The 21,548-nt window shown below is 46.3% G+C and overlaps 1 protein-coding gene across 19 annotated transcripts in view; it reads right to left on the reverse strand.

Annotated features, from left to right (window-relative positions):
• The window catches only part of LOC110536535 (abl interactor 1), a 101,540-nt gene that overhangs the window by 2,025 nt on the left and 77,967 nt on the right, over positions 1 to 21,548 (reverse strand). For 7 of the 19 annotated variants that reach the window (XM_090189246.1, XM_090189248.1, XM_036934727.2 and 4 more), the window contains one exon: positions 10,393 to 10,611. The exons of 7 other annotated variants lie outside the window; for them this stretch is intronic. In XM_090189246.1, the coding sequence (XP_090045372.1) occupies positions 10,393 to 10,611 (219 nt within the window). Of the gene's footprint in view, positions 1 to 4,102; positions 4,181 to 10,392; positions 10,612 to 21,548 lie in introns of all 19 variants that reach the window. 5 more of the 19 variants (XM_090189247.1, XM_090189243.1, XM_036934718.2 and 2 more) reach the window with 1 other exon arrangement.

The raw sequence follows: 21,548 nt of genomic DNA on the forward strand, positions 1-21,548 counted from the left end.
GCAGACTATTTATCTGTTGATCACACAGTACACACAATATGTTTACATATGTTTAGTCCTTCAATATGTTTAGTCCTGTTTAGTCCTTCAATATGTTTAGTCCTTCAATATGTTTAGTCCTTCCATATGTTTAGTCCTGTTTAGTCCTTCAATATGTTTAGTCCTGTTTAGTCCTTCAATATGTTTAGTCCTTCAATATGTTTAGTCCTGTTTAGTCCTTCAATATGTTTAGGCCTTCCAGATGTTTAGTCCTTCCATATGTTTAGTCCTGTTTAGTCCATCAATATGTTTAGTCCTGTTTAGTCCTTCAATATGTTTAGTCCTTCCATATGTTTAGTCCTTCCATATGTTTAGTCCTGTTTAGTCCTTCCATATGTTTAGTCCTGTTTAGTCCTTCCATATGTTTAGTCCTGTTTAGTCCTTCAATATGTTTAGTCATGTTTAGTCCTTCCATATGTTTAGTCATGTTTAGTCCTTCCATATGTTTAGTCCTTCAATATGTTTAGTCCTGTTTAGTCCTTCCATATGTTTAGTCCTGTTTAGTCCTTCAATATGTTTAGTCCTGTTTAGTCCTTCAATATGTTTAGTCATGTTTAGTCCTTCCATATGTTTAGTCATGTTTAGTCCTTCCATATGTTTAGTCCTTCAATATGTTTAGTCCTTCCATATGTTTAGCCCTGTTTAGTCCTTCCATATGTTTAGCCCTGTTTAGTCCTGTTTAGTCCTTCAATATGTTTAGTCCTTCAATATATTTAGTCCTGTTTAGTCCTTCCATCTGTTTAGTCCTTCAATATGTTCAGTCCTTCAATATGTTTAGTCCTTCAATATGTTTAGTCCTTCAATATATTTAGTTCTGTTTAGTCCTTCCATATGTTTAGTCCTTCAATATGTTTAGTCCTTCAATATGTTTAGTCCTTCAATATGTTTAGTCCTGTTTAGTCCTTCAATATGTTTAGTCCTTCAATATGTTTAGTCCTGTTTAGTCCTTCAATATGTTTAGTCCTTCCATATGTTTAGTCCTTCAATATGTTTAGTCCTTCCATATGTTTAGTCCTTCAATATGTTTAGTCCTTCAATATGTTTAGTCCTGTTTAGTCCTTCAATATGTTTAGTCCTGTTTAGTCCTTCCATATGTTTAGTCCTTCAATATGTTTAGTCCTTCAATATGTTTAGTCCTGTTTAGTCCTTCCATATGTTTAGTCCTTCAATATGTTTAGTCCTGTTTAGTCCTTCCATATGTTTAGTCCTTCAATATGTTTAGTCCTGTTTAGTCCTTCAATATGTTTAGTCCTGTTTAGTCCTTCAATATGTTTAGTCCTTCAATATGTTTAGTCCTGTTTAGTCCTTCCATATGTTTAGTCCTTCAATATGTTTAGTCCTTCAATATGTTTAGTCCTTCAATATGTTTAGTCCTGTTTAGTCCTTCAATATGTTTAGTCCTTCAATATGTTTAGTCCTGTTTAGTCCTTCAATATGTTTAGTCCTTCCATATGTGCCGCTCATTCTGTGATTTTTTTGTGGGTGAAATTATACTTAACATACAGTGCCTTCGGAAAGTATTCAGACCCCTCAACTTTTTCCACATTTTGTTACATTACAACCTTATTCTAAAATTGATTACATGTTTGTTTTTTTGCAATGTAAACACAATAACCCCATAATGACAAAGTGAAAACTGGTTTGAGTAATGTTTGCAAAATAAAAACAGAAATACCTCATTTACATAAGTATTAAGACCCTTTGCTATGAGACTTGAAATTGAGCTCAGGTACATCCTGTTTCAGTTGATCATCCTAGAGATGTTTCTACAACTTGATTGGAGTCCAACTGTGATAAATTAAATTGATTGGATATGATTTGGAAAGGCCCACACCTGTCTGTCTATATAAAGGTCCCACAGTTGACGGTGCATGTCAGAGCAAAAACCAAGCCATGAGGTCAAAGGAATTGTCCGTAGAGCTCCGAGACAGGATTGTGTCGAGGCAAAGATCTGGGGAAGGGTACCAAAAAAAATGTCTGCAGCATTGAAGGTCCCCAAGAACACAGTGGAAGAAGTTTAGAACCACCAAGACTCTTCCTAGAGCTGGCCGCATGGCCAAACTGAGCAATCGGGGGAGAAGGGCCTTGGTCAGGGAGGTGACCAAGAACCCAATGGTCACTCTTACAGAGCTTTAGAGCTCCTCTGTGGAGATGGGAGAACCTTCCAGTTGGACAACCATCTCTGCAGCACTCCAACAATCAGGCCTTTATGGTAGAGTGGCCAGACGGAAGCCACTCCTTAGTAAAAGGCACATGACAGGCTGCTTGGAGTCTACCAAAAGGCACCTAAAGGACTCTCAGAACATGACAAACAAGATTATCTGGTCTGATGAAACCAAGATTGAACTCTTTGGCCTGAATGCCAAGTGTCACGTCTGGAGGAAACCTGGCACCATCCCTACGGTGAATCATGGTGGTGGCAGTATCATGCTGTGGGGATGTTTTTCAGTGGCAGGGACTGAACGAAGCAAAGTACAGAGAGATCCTTGATGAAAACCTGCTCCAGAGTGACTCGATGCTGTAATCGCTGCCAAAGGTGCTTTAACAAACCTGAGAAAGCTTGAGAGGATCTGCAGAGAAGAATGGGAGAAACTCCCCATATAAATCAAATCAAATTTATTTATATAGCTCTTCGTACATCAGCTGATATCTCAAAGTGCTGTACAGAAACCCAGCCTAAAACCCCAAACAGCAAGCAATGCAGGTGTAGAAGCACGGTGGCTAGGAAAAACTCCTTAGAAAGGCCAAAACCTAGGAAGAAACCTAGAGAGGAACCAGGCTATGAGGGGTGGCCAGTCCTCTTCTGGCGGTGCTGGGTGGAGATTAGAAACCTAGAGAGGAACCAGGCTATGAGGGGTGGTCAGTCCTCTTCTGGCTGTGCTGGGTGGAGATTATAAATCTAGAGAGGAACCAGGCTATGAGGGGTGGCCAGTCCTCTTCTGGCTGTGCTGGGTGGAGATTAGAAACCTAGAGAGGAACCAGGCTATGAGGGGTGGTCAGTCCTCTTCTAGCTGTGCTGGGTGGAGATTATAAATCTAGAGAGGAACCAGGCTATGAGGGATGGCCAGTCCTCTTCTGGCTGTGCTGGGTGGAGATTAGAAACCTAGAGAGGAACCAGGCTATGAGGGGTGGTCAGTCCTCTTCTGGCTGTGCTGGGTGGAGATTAGAAACCTAGAGAGGAACCAGGCTATGAGGGGTGGTCAGTCCTCTTCTGGCTGTGCCATATACAGGTGTGCCACGCTTGTAGCGTCATACCCAAGAAGACTCGAGGCTGTAATCACTGCAAAATGTACTTCAACAAAATACTGAGTAAAGGGTCTGAATACTTATGTAAATGTGATATTTCAGGTTTTGTTTATTTCATAAATGAGCAAAAAATGTAAAAACATTTTTTTTTTGCTTTGTCATTATGGGGTATTGTGATGTCATTATGGGGTATTGTGATGTCATTATGGGGTATTGTGATGTCCTTATGGGGTATTGTAATGTCATTATGGGGTATTGTAATGTCATTATGGGGTATTGTAATGTCATTATGGGGTATTGTGATGTCATTATGGGGTATTGTGATGTCATTATGGGGTATTGTAATGTCATTATGGGGTATTGTGATGTCATTATGGGGTATTGTAATGTCATGGGGTATTGTGATGTCATTATGGGGTATTGTGATGTCATTATGGGGTATTGTGATGTCATTATGGGGTATTGTATACATTCTCCTGAATAATCTTGGAATGGAGCCACTTTTTACAGTATTTGTCCTCAGTATCTGCATAGCGGAGAAAGCAATGGGTGTCAATGGCAATAAGCATCTGTCTGAGAATACTATTTATTAAGAGCTGTCTACTGCACAGGACAGACAGATGGGCAGGACAGACAGACAGGCAGGACAGTTGAGTGAACAGGCACAAAGCATGCTGTGTGTGATTGACAGATGGGGGTTGTTCTACTCATTATGGGAAAAGGGTGAGTGATCGATCTGGGGAACAGGGAGAGTGATCTGGGGAACAGAGAGAGTGATCTGGGGAACAGAGAGAGTGTGCTGGGCCTGTGGACTTACTGTTCTCCTGCACCCTGGCCACAAAGCCTGTCAGAGGTATCTGTGGAGTCAGCTGGGGCATGGGGGGAGGAGGGGCAGCTATAGCCACGGGAAGCCCCCCCACACATACCGAACGAAAGAGAGAAATCAAGGATATAAAGTAGACAGAGAGGACAGAGAGAAGGACGAGAGAAACAGATATCAGTCACCAATAGAGGAAAATATTATCCCGACCCAAGTCAACAGGAAACAGAGTGCCCCTACCCAAGTCAACAGGAAACAGAGTACCCCGACACAAGTCAACAGGAAACAGAGTGCCCCAACCCAAGTCAACAGGAAACAGAGTACCCCAACCCAAGTCAACAGGAAACAGAATGCCCCTACCCAAGTCAATAGGAAACAGAGTACCCTGACCCAAGTCAACAGGAAACAGAGTAACCCAACCCAAGTCAACAGGAAACAGAGTATCCCTACACAAGTCAACAGGAAACAGAGTACTCCGACCCAAGTCAACAGGAAACAGAGTGCCTCTACCCAAGTCAATGCAATACTATCATTGTAAGAATTAAGAGACACACACATTGCAAGGTTAGTCATGAGTTTTGTGCACTTCTACAAGGAAATTAGTTTAATATGTAATGTGTACAAATCTATGCTTGTGGTTTTTAGTTCAGGGAGGCCAGAGACTGAGTCCAGGTTTCCCAAGGTATTTGATTGTAGTACAGACTGAGGGATTATACAGAGATTAGGTTTGATTGTTGTACAGACTGAGGGATTATACAGAGATTAGGTTTGATTGTTGTACAGACTGAGGGATTATACAGAGATTAGGTTTGATTGTTGTACAGACTGAGGGATTATACAGAGATTAGGTTTGATTGTTGTACAGACTGAGGGATTATACAGAGATTAGGTTTGATTGTTGTACAGACTGAGGGATTATACAGAGATTAGGTTTGATTGTTGTACAGACTGAGGGATTATACAGAGATTAGGTTTGATTATTGTCACGTTGCCAGTTCCTGCTCCTAATCCTAATCTGAATGAGATGATTGTAGCGTCGCTGTACAGCTGTCTGCAACCCTACTGCCCCTGGCTTTCAATGAACCGAGTTACGTTCACAAACCGTGGCGTGAAGAGTGCCACCCATAGAAATATAATCAATGAGGCCTTCAAACCTCTAATCCTGGCCATTTGACTGGACAACTCATGGGTACACTCACAATGGCTGCCGGTCCACCCAGTATGTCATCATTGACTCTATTTCTATGGTGCCACCATTTTAAAATAAACAGCTGACCTTAGAGATGGTCAGGGTCAAGGGTCAGGGACAAGTAACTCATCACAGCAGGGGTCCCTCTAGCTACAGTAGCATGTTGCAATTGTCCGCACTGATGTCTAAATGCATATTTTGTCTAATCATAGACGGCTTGATGTTTCTGTCTGAAATTAAATAAAACATTTATTTTTTATTTTTTACATGAATAGATAAGATAGGGGCCAATATTTAATATTTTCAAATTCCACCCCTTGAAAGGCTACTGCTTTAAAATGGCTGTTAATCTACAGGCTCGAGGTCAACCCCATGTCTAAATCAGGATATTTTACTGAAGGAAGCGCGCCATGCCGTTATATATGCTTGGATAAGTGGTTCATTAGCAGCTGCAGAAACTCTTATATATGCTTGGATAAGTGGTTCATTAGCAGCTGCAGAAACTCTTATATATGCTTGGATAAGTGGCTCATTAGCAGCTGCAGAAACTCTTATATATGCTTGGATAAGTGGTTCATTAGCAGCTGCAGAAACTCTTATATATGCTTGGATAAGTGGTTCATTAGCAGCTGCAGAAAGTCGTATATATGCTTGGATAAGTGGCTCATTAGCAGCTGCAGAAACTCTTATATATGTTTGGATAAGTGGCTCATTAGCAGCTGCAGAAACTCTTATATATGCTTGGATAAGTGGTTCATTAGCAGCTGCAGAAACTCTTATATATGCTTGGATAAGTGGCTCATTAGCAGCTGCAGAAACTCTTATATATGTTTGGATAAGTGGCTCATTAGCAGCTGCAGAAACTCTTATATATGCTTGGATAAGTGGCTCATTAGCAGCTGCAGAAACTCTTATATATGCTTGGATAAGTGGCTCATTAGCAGCTGCAGAAACTCTTATATATGCTTGGATAAGTGGCTCATTAGCAGCTGCAGAAACTCTTATATATGTTTGGATAAGTGGTTCATTAGCAGCTGCAGAAACTCTTATATATGCTTGGATAAGTGGCTCATTAGCAGCTGCAGAAACTCTTATATATGCTTGGATAAGTGGTTCATTAGCAGCTGCAGAAACTCTTATATATGCTTGGATAAGTGGCTCATTAGCAGCTGCAGAAACTCTTATATATGCTTGGATAAGTGGTTCATTAGCAGCTGCAGAAACTCTTATATATGCTTGGATAAGTGGCTCATTAGCAGCTGCAGAAAGTCGTATATATGCTTGGATAAGTGGTTCATTAGCAGCTGCAGAAACTCGTATATATGCTTGGATAAGTGGCTCATTAGCAGCTGCAGAAACTCTTATATATGCTTGGATAAGTGGCTCATTAGCAGCTGCAGAAACTCTTATATATGCTTGGATAAGTGGTTCATTAGCAGCTGCAGAAAGTCGTATATATGCTTGGATAAGTGGCTCATTAGCAGCTGCAGAAAGTCGTATATATGCTTGGATAAGTGGCTCATTAGCAGCTGCAGAAAGTCGTGTTATGGAACAGCCACAGGGTTCATGACATCACTACAAAAAGGAGAGAAGAAAAATAATCATCTGAAAGTTCCAGGCCTGGACATCTCTCGCGTCTACAGTGTGCGGTGTAGAACTGGGACTAGACGCAACGACAAGAAGGGAAGAGTGGCCACGTTTATAAATGATGTAGGGGGACGAGGGTTCTGGCTCATGAGAGAAGCGTCCTCCTCCTCCTCCTCCATTCTGGTCGTGCATCTCAAATGGTACCCTATTCCTTTTATAGGGCACTGCTTTAGCGCAGAACCCTATGGGGAATAGTGTGCGATTTGGGACACAAGACAGTGTCCTCTTAGTGCTTGATGGACCTTAACATTCAATGACAACCCTCTGCACACGGTGATGCCTGTTAACATTGTGACAGTGAGATTTTAGCGCCAGCCCGGTCTTTCACAGTGTAAGCGAATGGGAGAGTGGAGAGCCGAGGCGAATCTCAATTCCAACCGGAACACGCGGCTGCCGACAGCTTGACTTCGTCACATTTTATTCTCTATCTTCTTTTGAATTTATTTCTTTATTTTTCCCCATTTTGACTTGGTGAGGTTATTGAGTTCAGTCCGCCTGCACATCACCGGGCCTGCCTGCGTCTGTGTTCCAAACAGGAGTTTTAGTGGAAAGGTACAGGACAGAGGACTACAAGTGGACACCTTGAGCTGGGGTCACCTTCTTGGGGGGGCTGGCTAGTACATTTGAGGGAACAGGGAGAGAAGAGAGAGGTGGAAATCAACCACTTTAAAAGAGGTTGTGAAACACACCCTCAGATCGTACTTAAAACAGAGGCATATTGAATGTACCAGCTGGAGAATCCGAGGACTGGAATATATTCTACGCCAAAATGTACAAGACGTTCACCAGAGCACTTTGACAGGAGAGAAATCAGTAACTAGTGCTTTGGAGAAACCACCCCTGACCTCGAGGATGAAACGACTGTGGCGCTGTCACCGGCCTCTGACTACAAACTCTAACCTGCAGAGCCAATCACAGAGTAGAACCTGGACGACACTGAAATCGGTCCGTTGCCATGGTGACTGCTGCCGTTTCATTATTATTATTATTATTATTTTTTATTTTTTTTACTTAAGATAAATAAATGTTAAAACTTCTTAAAGCATTGTTGGTTAAGCGCTTGTAAGTAAGGTCTTCTTCACCTGTTGTATTCGTCGCATGTGACAAATACAATTTGATTTGAGTGACAGTGAAGTAATTAGCTTCTGGGCCATCCAATGAGAGTGGTAGACTGGCTGCTTCACAAATGGCACCCTATTCCCTATGTAGTACATTACTTTTGACCTGGGTCCATAGGGAAAGTAGTGCATAGGGTAGCTCCCCTGTGCTAGTAAAGACAAGAGGAAGTGCCGTTCCCATGAGAGGGAATCTATCTATCTATAGTATTGATCCACCCATCCATCTATCTATCTATCTATCTATCTATCTATCTATCTATCTATCTATCTATCTATCTATCTATCTATCTATCTATCTATCTATCTATCTATCTATCTATCTATCTATCTATCCATCCCCAGTCTAATAGAGGGGTGTTGGGGGGGGGGGACTTATCTATCTCCAGTCTAATAGGGGGGGAATCTATCTATATATCTCCAGTCTAATAGGGGGGGAAATCTATCTATCTCCAGTCTAATGGGGGGGGGGGGGGGGAGAGATCTATCTATCGATCTCCAGTCTAATAGGGGGGGGGGGGGGGGGGAGAGAGAATCTATCTATCGATCTCCAGTCTAATAGGGGGGGGGGGGAGAGAGAATCTATCTATCTCCAGTCTAATAGGGGGTCTATCTATCTATCTCCAGTCTAATAGGGGGGAAATCTATCTATATCGAGTCTAATAGGGGGGGGGGGGGGGTCTATCTATCTATCTCCAGTCTAATAGGGGGGAAATCTATCTATATCCAGTCTAATAGGGGGGGGGGGGGGGATCTATCTATCTATATCCAGTCTAATAGGGGGGGGGGGATCTATCTATCGATCTCCAGTCTAATAGGGAGGGGGGAGAGAATCTATCTATCGCCAGTCTAATAGGGGGGGGGGGGATCTATCTATCTCCAGTCTAATAGGGGGGGGGGGGAATCTATCTATATCCAGTCTAATAGGGGGAGGGGGGGGATCTATCTATCTCCAGTCTAATAGGGGGGGGGGGGAATCTATCTATATCCAGTCTAATAGGGGGGGGGGGGGTCTATCTATATATCTCCAGTCTAATAGGGGGGGGGGAGAGAATCTATCTATCTCCAGTCTAATAGGGGGGGGGGGGGGGGATCTATCTATCTATCTCCAGTCTAATAGGGGGGAAATCTATCTATATCCAGTCTAATAGGGGGGGGGGGGGGGAATCTATCTATCGATCTCCAGTCTAATAGGGGGGGGGGGAAGAATCTATCTATCTCCAGTCTAATAGGGGGGGGGATCTATCTCCAGTCTAATAGGGGGGAAATCTATCTATATCCAGTCTAATAGGGGGGGGGGGGGGGGGATCTATCTATCTCCAGTCTAATAGGGGGGAAATCTATCTATCTCCAGTCTAATAGGGGGGAATCTATCTATATATCTCCAGTCTAATAGGGGGGAAATCTATCTATCTATCTCCAGTCTAATAGGGGGGGGGGGGGATCTATCTCCAGTCTAATAGGGGGGGGGGATCTATCTATCTCCAGTCTAATAGAGGGGTGTTGGTGGGGGGGGATCTATCTCCAGTCTAATAGGGGGGGGATCTATCTATCTCCAGTCTAATAGAGGGGTGTTGGTGGGGGGGAATCTATCTCCAGTCTAATAGGGGGGGGGGGAATCTATCTATCTCCAGTCTAATAGGGGGGTAGTCTATCTATCTCCAGTCTAATAGGGCGGGGGAATCTACAGTGGGGCAAAAAAGTATTTAGCCAGCCACATAGAAAATCTTTGGAGGGAGTTGAAAGTCCGTGTTGCCCAGCAACAGCCCCAAAACATCACTTCTCTAGAGGAGATCTGCATGGAGGAATGGGCCAAATTACCAGCAACAGTGTGTGAAAACCTTGTGAAGACTTACAGAAAACGTTTGACCTCTGTCATTGCCAACAAAGGGTATATAACAAAGTATTGAGATAAACTTTTGTTATTGACCAAATACTTATTTTCCACCATAATTTGCAAATAAATTCATTAAATCCTACAATGTGATTTTCTGGATTTTTTTTCCTCATTTTGTCTGTCATAGTTGAAGTGTACCTATGATGAAAATTACAGGCCTCTCTCATCTTTTTAAGTGGGAGAACTTGCACAATTGGTGGCTGACTAAATAATTTTTGGCCCCACTGTATCTATCTATCTATCTATCTCCAGTCTAATAGGGGGGGGGAATCTATCTATCTATCTCCAGTCTAATAGGGGGGGGGGGGGATCTATCTCCAGTCTAATAGAGGAGTGTTGGTGGGGGGGATCTATCTCCAGTCTAATAGAGGAGTGTTGGTGGGGGGGATCTATCTCCAGTCTAATAGAGGGGTGTTGGTGGGGGGGACATGTGTCTTACTTGAGTTCTGGGGGTAGGTTGAGGTTCCCCCGTTAATGTACTGTATCTGCTGCTGCTGCTGGGAGAACTGGGAGGTGACGGACGGCGCCCGGCGGTAGGTGCCCGTGGCCGAAACCATGGAGACCGAAGAGGTGGTAGAGTTGTGTCGTGAGATCTGCCGCGAGATGGTGCCGAACTGGGACATGGGGATGGGGCCAAGACCAGGCCCGGGGGCCACCGCTAGAGTAGAAACACCCAGAAAAAGAGAGAGAGCGAAACAGATAGGAGGGGAGGGAGAGAGATTGGGAGGGGGACAGAGAGAAAAAAAGAAAAAAAGGGAAAGAAAGAAAGAGAGAGACAGAGAAAGAGAGAGAGAGAGAGACAGAAAGAGAGATTGACAGTAAGAGAGAGAGACCAGAAAGAGACCGAAAGAGAGACAGAACCCAGAAAATTAATCAGTGACACCCAATAACAGAGTAGACTTAAGATTTGCAGAGCATTCAACTGGCTCCTCAAAGCAACTGACCCACCAGCATTAAGACCAATCACAGAGACCCAGAGGAGGAGAGGGAAGGGAAGGGGAGGGGAATCACCACACACATTCCTGATGGACAGACACACCCCAAGTCATTGGTGGAGTTCCTTCCTGATGGACGTGCCAATGACTTCCCATTCATTTTTGTCCATTTCAGGGGGGTGTTCCCTTCCTGATGGACAGACACACCCCAAGTCATAGGTGGAGTCCCTTCCCGACTACATTGCAGACGTATACCAGATCGTACAACGCCTGGATAGGTAATTAACATATCAGCAAACCATATCAGACATCCATCTTAACCCCGACTGCAGTCGATGACGTGGCACGCAGGCATTGGTTGATGCAATGCAGGGGAGAATAGACACATGATTTAAGGACAGAAGGAGACAGTTAAAAGGGGGCAGCTCCTTCAACTACTCCCGGGGCTTTCTACCCCTCCTGGGGCTTTCTACCACTCCCGGGGCTTTCTACCACTCCCGGGACTTTCTACCACTCCCGGGACTTTCTACCACTCCCGGGACTTTCTACCACTCCCGGGGCTTTCTACCCCTCCCGGGGCTTTCTACCCCTCCCGGGGCTTTCTACCCCTCCCGGGGCTTTCTACCACTCCTGCGGCTTTCTACCACTCCTGGGGCTTTCTACCACTCCTGGGGCTTTCTACTACTCCTGGGGCTTTCTACCACTCCACACAGACTGAGGGATCAATACAACATCCACAATGACAGGCTCATTGTCCATCCTCCCTCCCAGAAGCCTGGAAGGGATGAGAGAGCCAAGCGTATGGGTTCGTAGCTTCAACCCCCGCAGCGCACACACACACACACACACACACACACACACACACACACACACACACACACACACACGTGATTAATGGACTGCTGAATGTATATATTTTTTTATCTGGCTTTGTCTGCTCTTGTCCATATGATGTCTATCTGTGATCAGCTACCCAGGAAAGGGCTGAAAATAACCCATATTAATATATGCAGCCTTAGAAACAAGGTTCATGAAATCAATAACTTGCTAACATCAGATAACATGAATATATTATCCATTTCTGAGACTCACTTAGATAATTCACTTGATGATACATCAGTAGCAATACAAGGATATAACATATATAGAAGAGATAGAAATGCTTATGGGGGAGGTGTTGCAGTATGTATATATGTGTATATATGATATAATATATATATATATATATATATATATATATATATATAGACACACACTGCTCAAAAAAATAAAGGGAACACTAAAATAACACATCCTCGATCTGAATGAATGAAATATTCTTATTAAATACTTTTTTCTTTACATAGTTGAATGTGCTGACAACAAAATCACACAAAAATTATCAATGGAAATCAAATGTATCAACCTATGGAGGTCTGGATTTGGAGTCACACTCAAAATTAAAGTGGAAAACCACACTACAGGCTGATCCAACTTTGATGTAATGTCCTTAAAACAAGTCAAAATGAGGCTCAGTAGTGTGTGTGGCCTCCACGTGCCTGTATGACCTCCCTACAACGCCTGGGCATGCTCCTGATGAGGTGGCGAAGGATCTCCTCCCAAACCTGGACTAAAGCATCCGCCAACTCCTGGACAGTCTGTGGTGCAACGTGGCGTTGGTGGATGGAGCGAGACATGATGTCCCAGATGTGCTCAATTGGATTCAGGTCTGGGGAACGGGCGGGCAAGTCCATAGCATCAATGCCTTCCTCTTACAGGAACTGCTGACACACTCCAGCCACATGAGGTCTAGCATTGTCTTGCATTAGGAGGAACCCAGGGCCAACCGCACCAGCATATGGTCTCACAAGGGGTCTGAGGATCTCATCTCGGTACCTAATGGCAGTCAGGCTACCTCTGGCGAGCACATGGAGGGCTGTGCGGCCCCCCAAAGAAATGCCACCCCACACCATGACTGACCCACCGCCAAACCGGTCATGCTGGAGGATGTTGCAGGCAGCAGAACGTTCTCCACGGCGTCTCCAGACTCTGTCATGTCTGTCACATGTGCTCAGTGTGAACCTGCTTTCATCTGTGAAGACCACAGGGCGCCAGTGGCGAATTTTCCAATCTTGGTGTTCTCTGGCAAATGTGAAACGTCCTGCACGGTGTTGGGCTGAAAGCACAACCACCACCTGTGGACGTCGGGCCCTCATACCACCCTCGTGGAGTCTGTTTCTGACCGTTTGAGCAGACACATGCACATTTGTGGCCTGCTGGGGGTCATTTTGCAGGGCTCTGGCAGTGCTCCTCCTGCTCCTCCTTGCACAAAGGCGGAGGTAGCGGTCCTGCTGCTGGGTTGTTGCCCTCCTACGGCCTCCTCGACGTCTCCTGATGTACTGGCCTGTCTCCTGGTAGCGCCTCCATGCTCTGGACACTACGCTGACAGACACAGCAAACCTTCTTGCCACAGCTCGCATTGATGTGCCATCCTGGATGAGCTGCACTACCTGAGCCACTTGTGTGGGTTGTAGACTCCGTCTCATGCTACCACTAGAGTGAAAGCACTGCCAGCATTCAAAAGTGACCAAAACATCAGCCAGGAAGCATAGGAACTGAGAAGTGGTCTGTGGTCACCACCTGCAGAACCACTCCTTTATTGGGGGTGTCTTACTAATTGCCTATAATTTCCACCTGTTGTCTATTCCATTTGCACAACAGCATGTGAAATTTATTGTCAGTCAGTGTTGCTTCCTAAGTGGACAGTTTGATTTCACAGAAGTGTGATTGACTTGGAGTTACATTGTGTTGTTTGTTACATTGTGTTGTTTAAATATATATATATATATATATATTATATATTTTTTTTCAGAGCCATATCCCTGTAATGCTTAGAGAAGATCTTCTGTCAAGTGTTGTGGAAGTGTTGTGGAAGTGTTGTGGAAGTGTTGTGGAAGTGTTGTGGAAGTGTTGTGGAAGTGTTGTGCTTGCAGGTTCACTTGGCACATCGTTTCTTTTGGGGTGTTGCTATAGGCCACCAAGTGCTAACAGTATCTAAATAATGTGTGTGAAATGCTTGATAGTGTATGTGATGTAAACAGAGAGGTCTACTTTCTTGGGGACCTGAATATTGACTGGTTTTCGTTAAGTTGTCCACTCAAGAGGAAGCTTCTCATTGTAACCAGTGCCTGTAACCTGGTTCAGGTTATTAATCAACCTACCAGGGTGTTTACAAACACTACAGGAACAAGATAATCCACATGTATCGATGACATTTTGACTAATACTGTAGAGCTTTGTTCTAAAGCTGTATCCGTACCCATTGGATGCAGTGATCACAATATAGTGGCTCTATCCAGGAAAGACAAAGTTCCAACAGCTGGGCCTAAAATAGTGTATAAGAGATCATACAAAATATTTTGCTGTGACTCTTAAGTGAACGATGTTAAAAATATTTGTTGGTCTGATGTGATTAATGACGAGCATCCAGACGCTGGTCTGATGTGATTAATGAGGAGCATCCAGACGCTGGTCTGATGTGATTAATGAGGAGCATCCAGACGCTGGTCTGGTGTGATTAATGAGGAGCATCCAGACGCTGGTCTGATGTGATTAATGAGGAGCATCCAGACGCTGGTCTGATGTGATTAATGAGGAGCATCCAGACGCTGGTCTGATGTGATTAATGAGGAGCATCCCGACGCTGGTCTGATGTGATTAATGAGGAGCATCCCGACGCTGGTCTGATGTGATTAATGAGGAGCATCCAGACGCTGGTCTGATGTGATTAATGAGGAGCATCCAGACGCTGGTCTGATGTGATTAATGAGGAGCATCCAGACGCTGGTCTGATGTGATTAATGAGGAGCATCCAGACGCTGGTCTGATGTGATTAATGAGGAGCATTCAGACGCTGGTCTGATGTGATTAATGAGGAGCATTCAGACGCTGGTCTGATGTGATTAATGAGGAGCATCCCGACGCTGGTCTGATGTGATTAATGAGGAGCATCCAGACGCTGGTCTGATGTGATGAATGAGGAGCATCCAGATGCTGGTCTGATGTGATTAATGAGGAGCATCCAGACGCTGGTCTGATGTGATTAATGAGGAGCATCCCGACGCTGGTCTGATGTGATTAATGAGGAGCATCCAGACGCTGGTCTGATGTGATTAATGAGGAGCATCCCGACGCTGGTCTGATGTGATTAATGAGGAGCATCCAGACGCTGGTCTGATGTGATTAATGAGGAGCATCCAGACGCTGGTCTGATGTGATTAATGAGGAGCATCCAGACGCTGGTCTGATGTGATTAATGAGGAGCATCCCGACGCTGGTCTGATGTGATTAATGAGGAGCATCCAGACGCTGGTCTGATGCATTTATTAAATTGCTTCTTCCAATTATTGATAAACATGAACCTGTTAAGAAACCGACTGTTAGAACTGTTAAGGCTCCATGGGATCGATGAGGAATTGATAAACTGTATTGGTTGAAAGAGATGGGGGGAACAGGAAGTGGCTAATAAGTCTGGCTGCACGTCTGATTGGCTGACTTACTGCACATCTGATTGGCTGATTGGCTGACTTACTGCAAACTGAGTAATTATGCGACTAAACTCAACACAAAGAAGAAGAAACTGTATTATGAAGCCAAGATAAAATTTGATTTGATTTGATTTGAAGATCAATGATATAAAGAACGATAGAATAAATCGTTGGAGAACTTTAAATGAAATGATGGGCAGAAAGACAAATTCAACTCCATCTGTCATCCAATCAGATGGCTTATTCCTCACAAAACCGTTCGATGTTGCCAATTATTTGTATGATTATTTCATTGGTAAAGCGGAAATGCAGGAAATGCCAACAACGAACAGTGAGCCATTGTATTCATGCATTAAAAAAATATAGAATAATGAAAGAAAAGCATTGCAAGGTTGAATTTTTGTAAAGTTAGTGTGGGAGAGGTGGAAAAATGATTGTTTTCGATCAATAATGACAAACCTCCTGGCATTGACAACTTAGATGGAAAGCTACTGAGGATGGTAGCTGACTCTATAGCCCCTCCTACTGAGGATGGTAGCTGACTCTATAGCCACTCCTACTGAGGATGGTAGCTGACTCTATAGCCACTCCTACTGAGGATGGTAGCTGACTCTATAGCCACTCCTACTGAGGATGGTAGCTGACTCTATAGCCACTCCTACTGAGGATGGTAGCTGACTCTATAGCCACTCCTACTGAGGATGGTAGCTGACTCTATAGCCACTCCTACTGAGGATGGTAGCTGACTCTATAGCCCCTCCTACTGAGGATGGTAGCTGACTCTATAGCCCCTCCTACTGAGGATGGTAGCTGACTCTATAGCCCCTCCTACTGAGGATGGTAGCTGACTCTATAGCCACTCCTACTGAGGATGGTAGCTGACTCTATAGCCACTCCTACTGAGGATGGTAGCTGACTCTATAGCCACTCCTACTGAGGATTGTAGCTGACTCTATAGCCCCTCCTACTGAGGATGGTAGCTGACTCTATAGCCACTCCTACTGAGGATGGTAGCTGACTCTATAGCCACTCCTACTGAGGATGGTAGCTGACTCTATAGCCACTCCTACTGAGGATGGTAGCTGACTCTATAGCTACTCCTACTGAGGATGGTAGCTGACTCTATAGCCACTCCTACTGAGGATGGTAGCTGACTCTATAGCCACTCCTACTGAGGATGGTAGCTGACTCTATAGCCACTCCTACTGAGGATGGTAGCTGACTCTATAGCCACTCCTACTGAGGATGGTAGCTGACTCTATAGCCCCTCCTACTGAGGATGGTAGCTGACTCTATAGCCACTCCTACTGAGGATGGTAGCTGACTCTATAGCCACTCCTACTGAGGATGGTAGCTGACTCTATAGCCACTCCTATCTGTCATATCTTTAATCTGAGCCTGGAGGAAATACTTTGACCTCTGGCCTGGAGGGAAGCCAAAGTCATTCTGCTACCCAAGAGTGGTAAAGCAGCCTTTACTGGTTCTAACAGCAGACCTATCAGCTTGCTGCCGGCTCTTAGCAAACTCTTTCAGCATGTTTGTAGAGAAGGGCACTCAACATGTACCGCACTGACACAAATGACTGATGATTGGTTGAAAAACATTTGATAATAAGAAGATTGTGGGAGCTGTACTGTTACATTTCAGTGCAGCCTTTGATATTATCACGGCACAACGCCTCTCCCCTAATGGACCTAGATAGGAAGAGTAGCTGCTGCTTTTGCAACAGCTAATGGGGATCCTAATAAAATACCCAACACCTCCTGGGGCTTTCTGCTACTCCACGGGGACTGAGGGGTCAACACCACTCCACGCGGACTGAGGGGTCGACACCACTCTACGCGGACTGAGGGGTCGACACCACTCCACGGGGACTGAGGGGTCGACACCACTCCACGGGGACTGAGGGGTCGACACCACTCCACGCGGACTGAGGGGTCGACACCACTCCACGCGGACTGAGGGGTCGACACCACTCCACGCGGACTGAGGGGTCGACACCACTCCACGCGGACTGAGGGGTCGACACCACTCCACGCGGACTGAGGGGTCGACACCACTCCACGCGGACTGAGGGGTCGACACCACTCCACGCGGACTGAGGGGTCGACACCACTCCACGCGGACTGAGGGGTCGACACCACTCCACGCGGACTGAGGGGTCGACACCACTCCACGCGGACTGAGGGGTCGACACCACTCCACGCGGACTGAGGGGTCGACACCACTCCACGCGGACTGAGGGGTCGACACCACTCCACGCGGACTGAGGGGTCGACACCACTCCACGCGGACTGAGGGGTCGACACCACTCCACGCGGACTGAGGGGTCGACACCACTCCACGCGGACTGAGGGGTCGACACCACTCCACGCGGACTGAGGGGTCGACACCACTCCACGCGGACTGAGGGGTCGACACCACTCCACGCGGACTGAGGGGTCGACACCACTCCACGCGGACTGAGGGGTCGACACCACTCCACGCGGACTGAGGGGTCGACACCACTCCACGCGGACTGAGGGGTCGACACCACTCCACGCGGACTGAGGGGTCGACACCACTCCACGCGGACTGAGGGGTCGACACCACTCCACGCGGACTGAGGGGTCGACACCACTCCACGCGGACTGAGGGGTCGACACCACTCCACGCGGACTGAGGGGTCGACACCACTCCACGCGGACTGAGGGGTCAACACCACTCCACGCGGACTGAGGGGTCAACACCACTCCACGCGGACTGAGGGGTCAACACCACTCCACGCGGACTGAGGGGTCAACACCACTCCACGCGGACTGAGGGGTCAATACCACTCCACGCGGACTGAGGGGTCAATACCACTCCACGCGGACTGAGGGGTCAACACCACTCCACGCGGACTGAGGGGTCAACACCACTCCACGCGGACTGAGGGGTCAATACCACTCCACGCGGACTGAGGGGTCAACACCACTCCACGCGGACTGAGGGGTCAACACCACTCCACGCGGACTGAGGGGTCAATACCACTCCACGCGGACTGAGGGGTCAACACCACTCCACGCGGACTGAGGGGTCAACACCACTCCACGCGGACTGAGGGGTCAACACCACTCCACGCGGACTGAGGGGTCAATACCACTCCACGCGGACTGAGGGGTCAACACCACTCCACGTGGACTGAGGGGTCAACACCACTCCACGCGGACTGAGGGGTCAATACCACTCCACGCGGACTGAGGGGTCAATACCACTCCACGCGGACTGAGGGGTCAACACCACTCCACGCGGACTGAGGGGTCAACACCACTCCACGCGGACTGAGGGGTCAACACCACTCCACGCGGACTGAGGGGTCAACACCACTCCACGCGGACTGAGGGGTCAACACCACTCCACGCGGACTGAGGGGTCAACACCACTCCACGCGGACTGAGGGGTCAATACCACTCCACGCGGACTGAGGGGTCAACACCACTCCACGCGGACTGAGGGGTCAACACCACTCCACGCGGACTGAGGTCAACACCACTGAACCTGCACCGCAGCATTTACGGAGTGACACAAGTTCTTTGCTGTATTCAAATCATATTGCAAGACTGTTTGAATACTGTAAATATACACAATAGACACACGCCACAGGTAGATATGTTGCTAAGGTATGAGGAAGTGCCCAGACACACAGGTAGATGTGTTGCTACGGTATGAGGAAGTATTTGAATGAGGGCGAGTGAGTGAGTGTGTGTGTGTGTGTGTGTGTGTGTGTGTGTGTGTGTGTGTGTGTGTGTGTGTGTGTGTGTGTGTGTGTGTAGAATGTGTTTTCCTACATTTCGACATGTCCTGTTTACTGGGTCAGATAACGGTAGCTCTCTGGAGAAGCTCTGCTCTCAAATAGTCACGGATCTAACCGGAGCAAGTTCAGACTCAGGTGAACAGAGGACTCAACAAACAGTCCAAATGTCCCTCAGACTGAGCCTTCCTCTCTACCGGCTCTAACCAGATAATGAACCACAGGTGACTCCTGGTGTAGCAAGTCGGCTAGTTATTACATGTTTTCTAATGGGAAAAAGCTAACAGCTAGTATATTTGTTCCAGATGCTTTTTGAACTGAGTTCGTAAGTACGGACCTCACAATTCCACTGATGTTATTGATTGATAAGCTGAGAAAAAAAAATTATTGTTTCTTTCTTCATTTGTAGCATTTTTTGTTTTTTTCCCGTAGCGGCCATCTTGAACGAGTGGCACAGGGTTATACCAGGGTCATAGCCAGGGACGTCATAATACTGTGACAACGTAAGACACAATGCATCTGCAACATTGATAGAACATCCGGAAACACATACAGTCACAGCATCTCAGAGTAAAAAGTGCTGATCTGAGATCAGATCCCTTCTGTCCATATACTCTTATTCATTATTGAACTAAGAAGGCTAAACTGATCCTAGATCAGCACTATGACTGTTGAGACGCTTGAAAACATACAGCCCCTGTACTTCAAAGCTATGACAGTCAATCAAATGAAACCCTTCACATACTGAGTAGAAGAAGCCATGCAGTGGAGAAATAAACACGAACCATAGACACACACAACCCCAATATGATTCTTACTCCGAACAGATGGAAGCTGATTTCATACTATGTCCAGAGACATTGAGTCAAATCAACCTCATGTTCTGCAGTACATTACACACAATTTTATTTTTTTTTATTTTTATTTTACCTTTATTTAACCAGGCAAGTCAGTTAAGAACAAATTCTTATTTTCAATGACGGCCTGGGAACAGTGGGTTAACTGCCTGTTCAGGGGCAGAACGACAGATTTGTACCTTGTCAGCTCGGGGGTTTGAACTCGCAACCTTCCGGTTACTAGTCCAACGCTCTAACCACTAGGCTACCCTGCCGCCCCAGCTGGTCATTTCTTGACAAGCACCTGTTCTCTCATCGAAGGGTATTGGAACTGGCATTGTGCAAAACTAACTTTGTGGAAATTTGGAACATTGTAAAATCAATTTAAGAAAAAAAAAAAAGGAAATAGGGGTCGGCACTTGAGCTGTTACCATGGTGACAGGCTCACAGACACTGGATCTGTTACCATGGTGACAGGCTCACAGACACTGGATCTGTTACCATGGTGACAGGCTCACAGACACTGGATCTGTTACCATGGTGACAGGCTCACAGAATGGATATGTTACCATGGTGACAGGCTCACAGACACTGGAGCTGTTACCATGGTGACAGGCTCACAGACACTGGAGCCGTTACCACAGTGACAGGCTCACAGGCACTGGAGCTGTTACCATGGTGACAGGCTCACAGACACTGGAGCTGTTACCATGGTGACAGGCTCACAGACACTGGATCTGTTACCATGGTGACAGGCTCACAGACACTGGATATGTTACCATGGTGACAGGCTCACAGACACTGGATATGTTACCATGGTGACAGGCTCACAGACACTGGAGCTGTTACCATGGTGACAGGCTCACAGACACTGGAGCCGTTACCACGGTGACAGGCTCACAGGCACTGGAGCTGTTACCATGGTGACAGGCTCACAGATACTGGAGCTGTTATCATGGTGACAGGCTCACAGACACTGGATCTGTTACCATAGTGACAGGCTCACAGACACTGGATCTGTTACCATGGTGACAGGCTCACAGACACTGGATATGTTACCATGGTGACAGGCTCACAGACACTGGAGCTGTTACCATGGTGACAGGCTCACAGACACTGGAGCTGTTACCATGGTGACAGGCTCACAGGCACTGGAGCCGTTACCACAGTGACAGGCTCACAGGCACTGGAGCTGTTACCACGGTGACAGGCTCACAGGCACTGGAGCTGTTACCATGGTGACAGGCTCACAGGCACTGGAGCTGTTACCATGGTGACAGGCTCACAGGCACTGGAGCTGTTACCACGGTGACAGGCTCACAGGCACTGGAGCTGCTTCCATGGTGACAGGCTAACAGACACTGGCACCATGATGACAGGATCACAGACACTGGATCTGTTACCATAGTGACAGGCTCACAGAATGGAGCCGTTACCATGGTGACAGGCTCAGACACTGGCGCTGTTACCATGGTGACAGGATCACAGACAGCCAGAAGAGAACAGGCCATTTAATTAGAGACTTC

Source organism: Oncorhynchus mykiss, chromosome 11 (genome assembly GCF_057628025.1).
Source record: "Oncorhynchus mykiss isolate SJ-2025 chromosome 11, ASM5762802v1, whole genome shotgun sequence".
Lineage (NCBI taxonomy): Eukaryota > Metazoa > Chordata > Actinopteri > Salmoniformes > Salmonidae > Oncorhynchus > Oncorhynchus mykiss.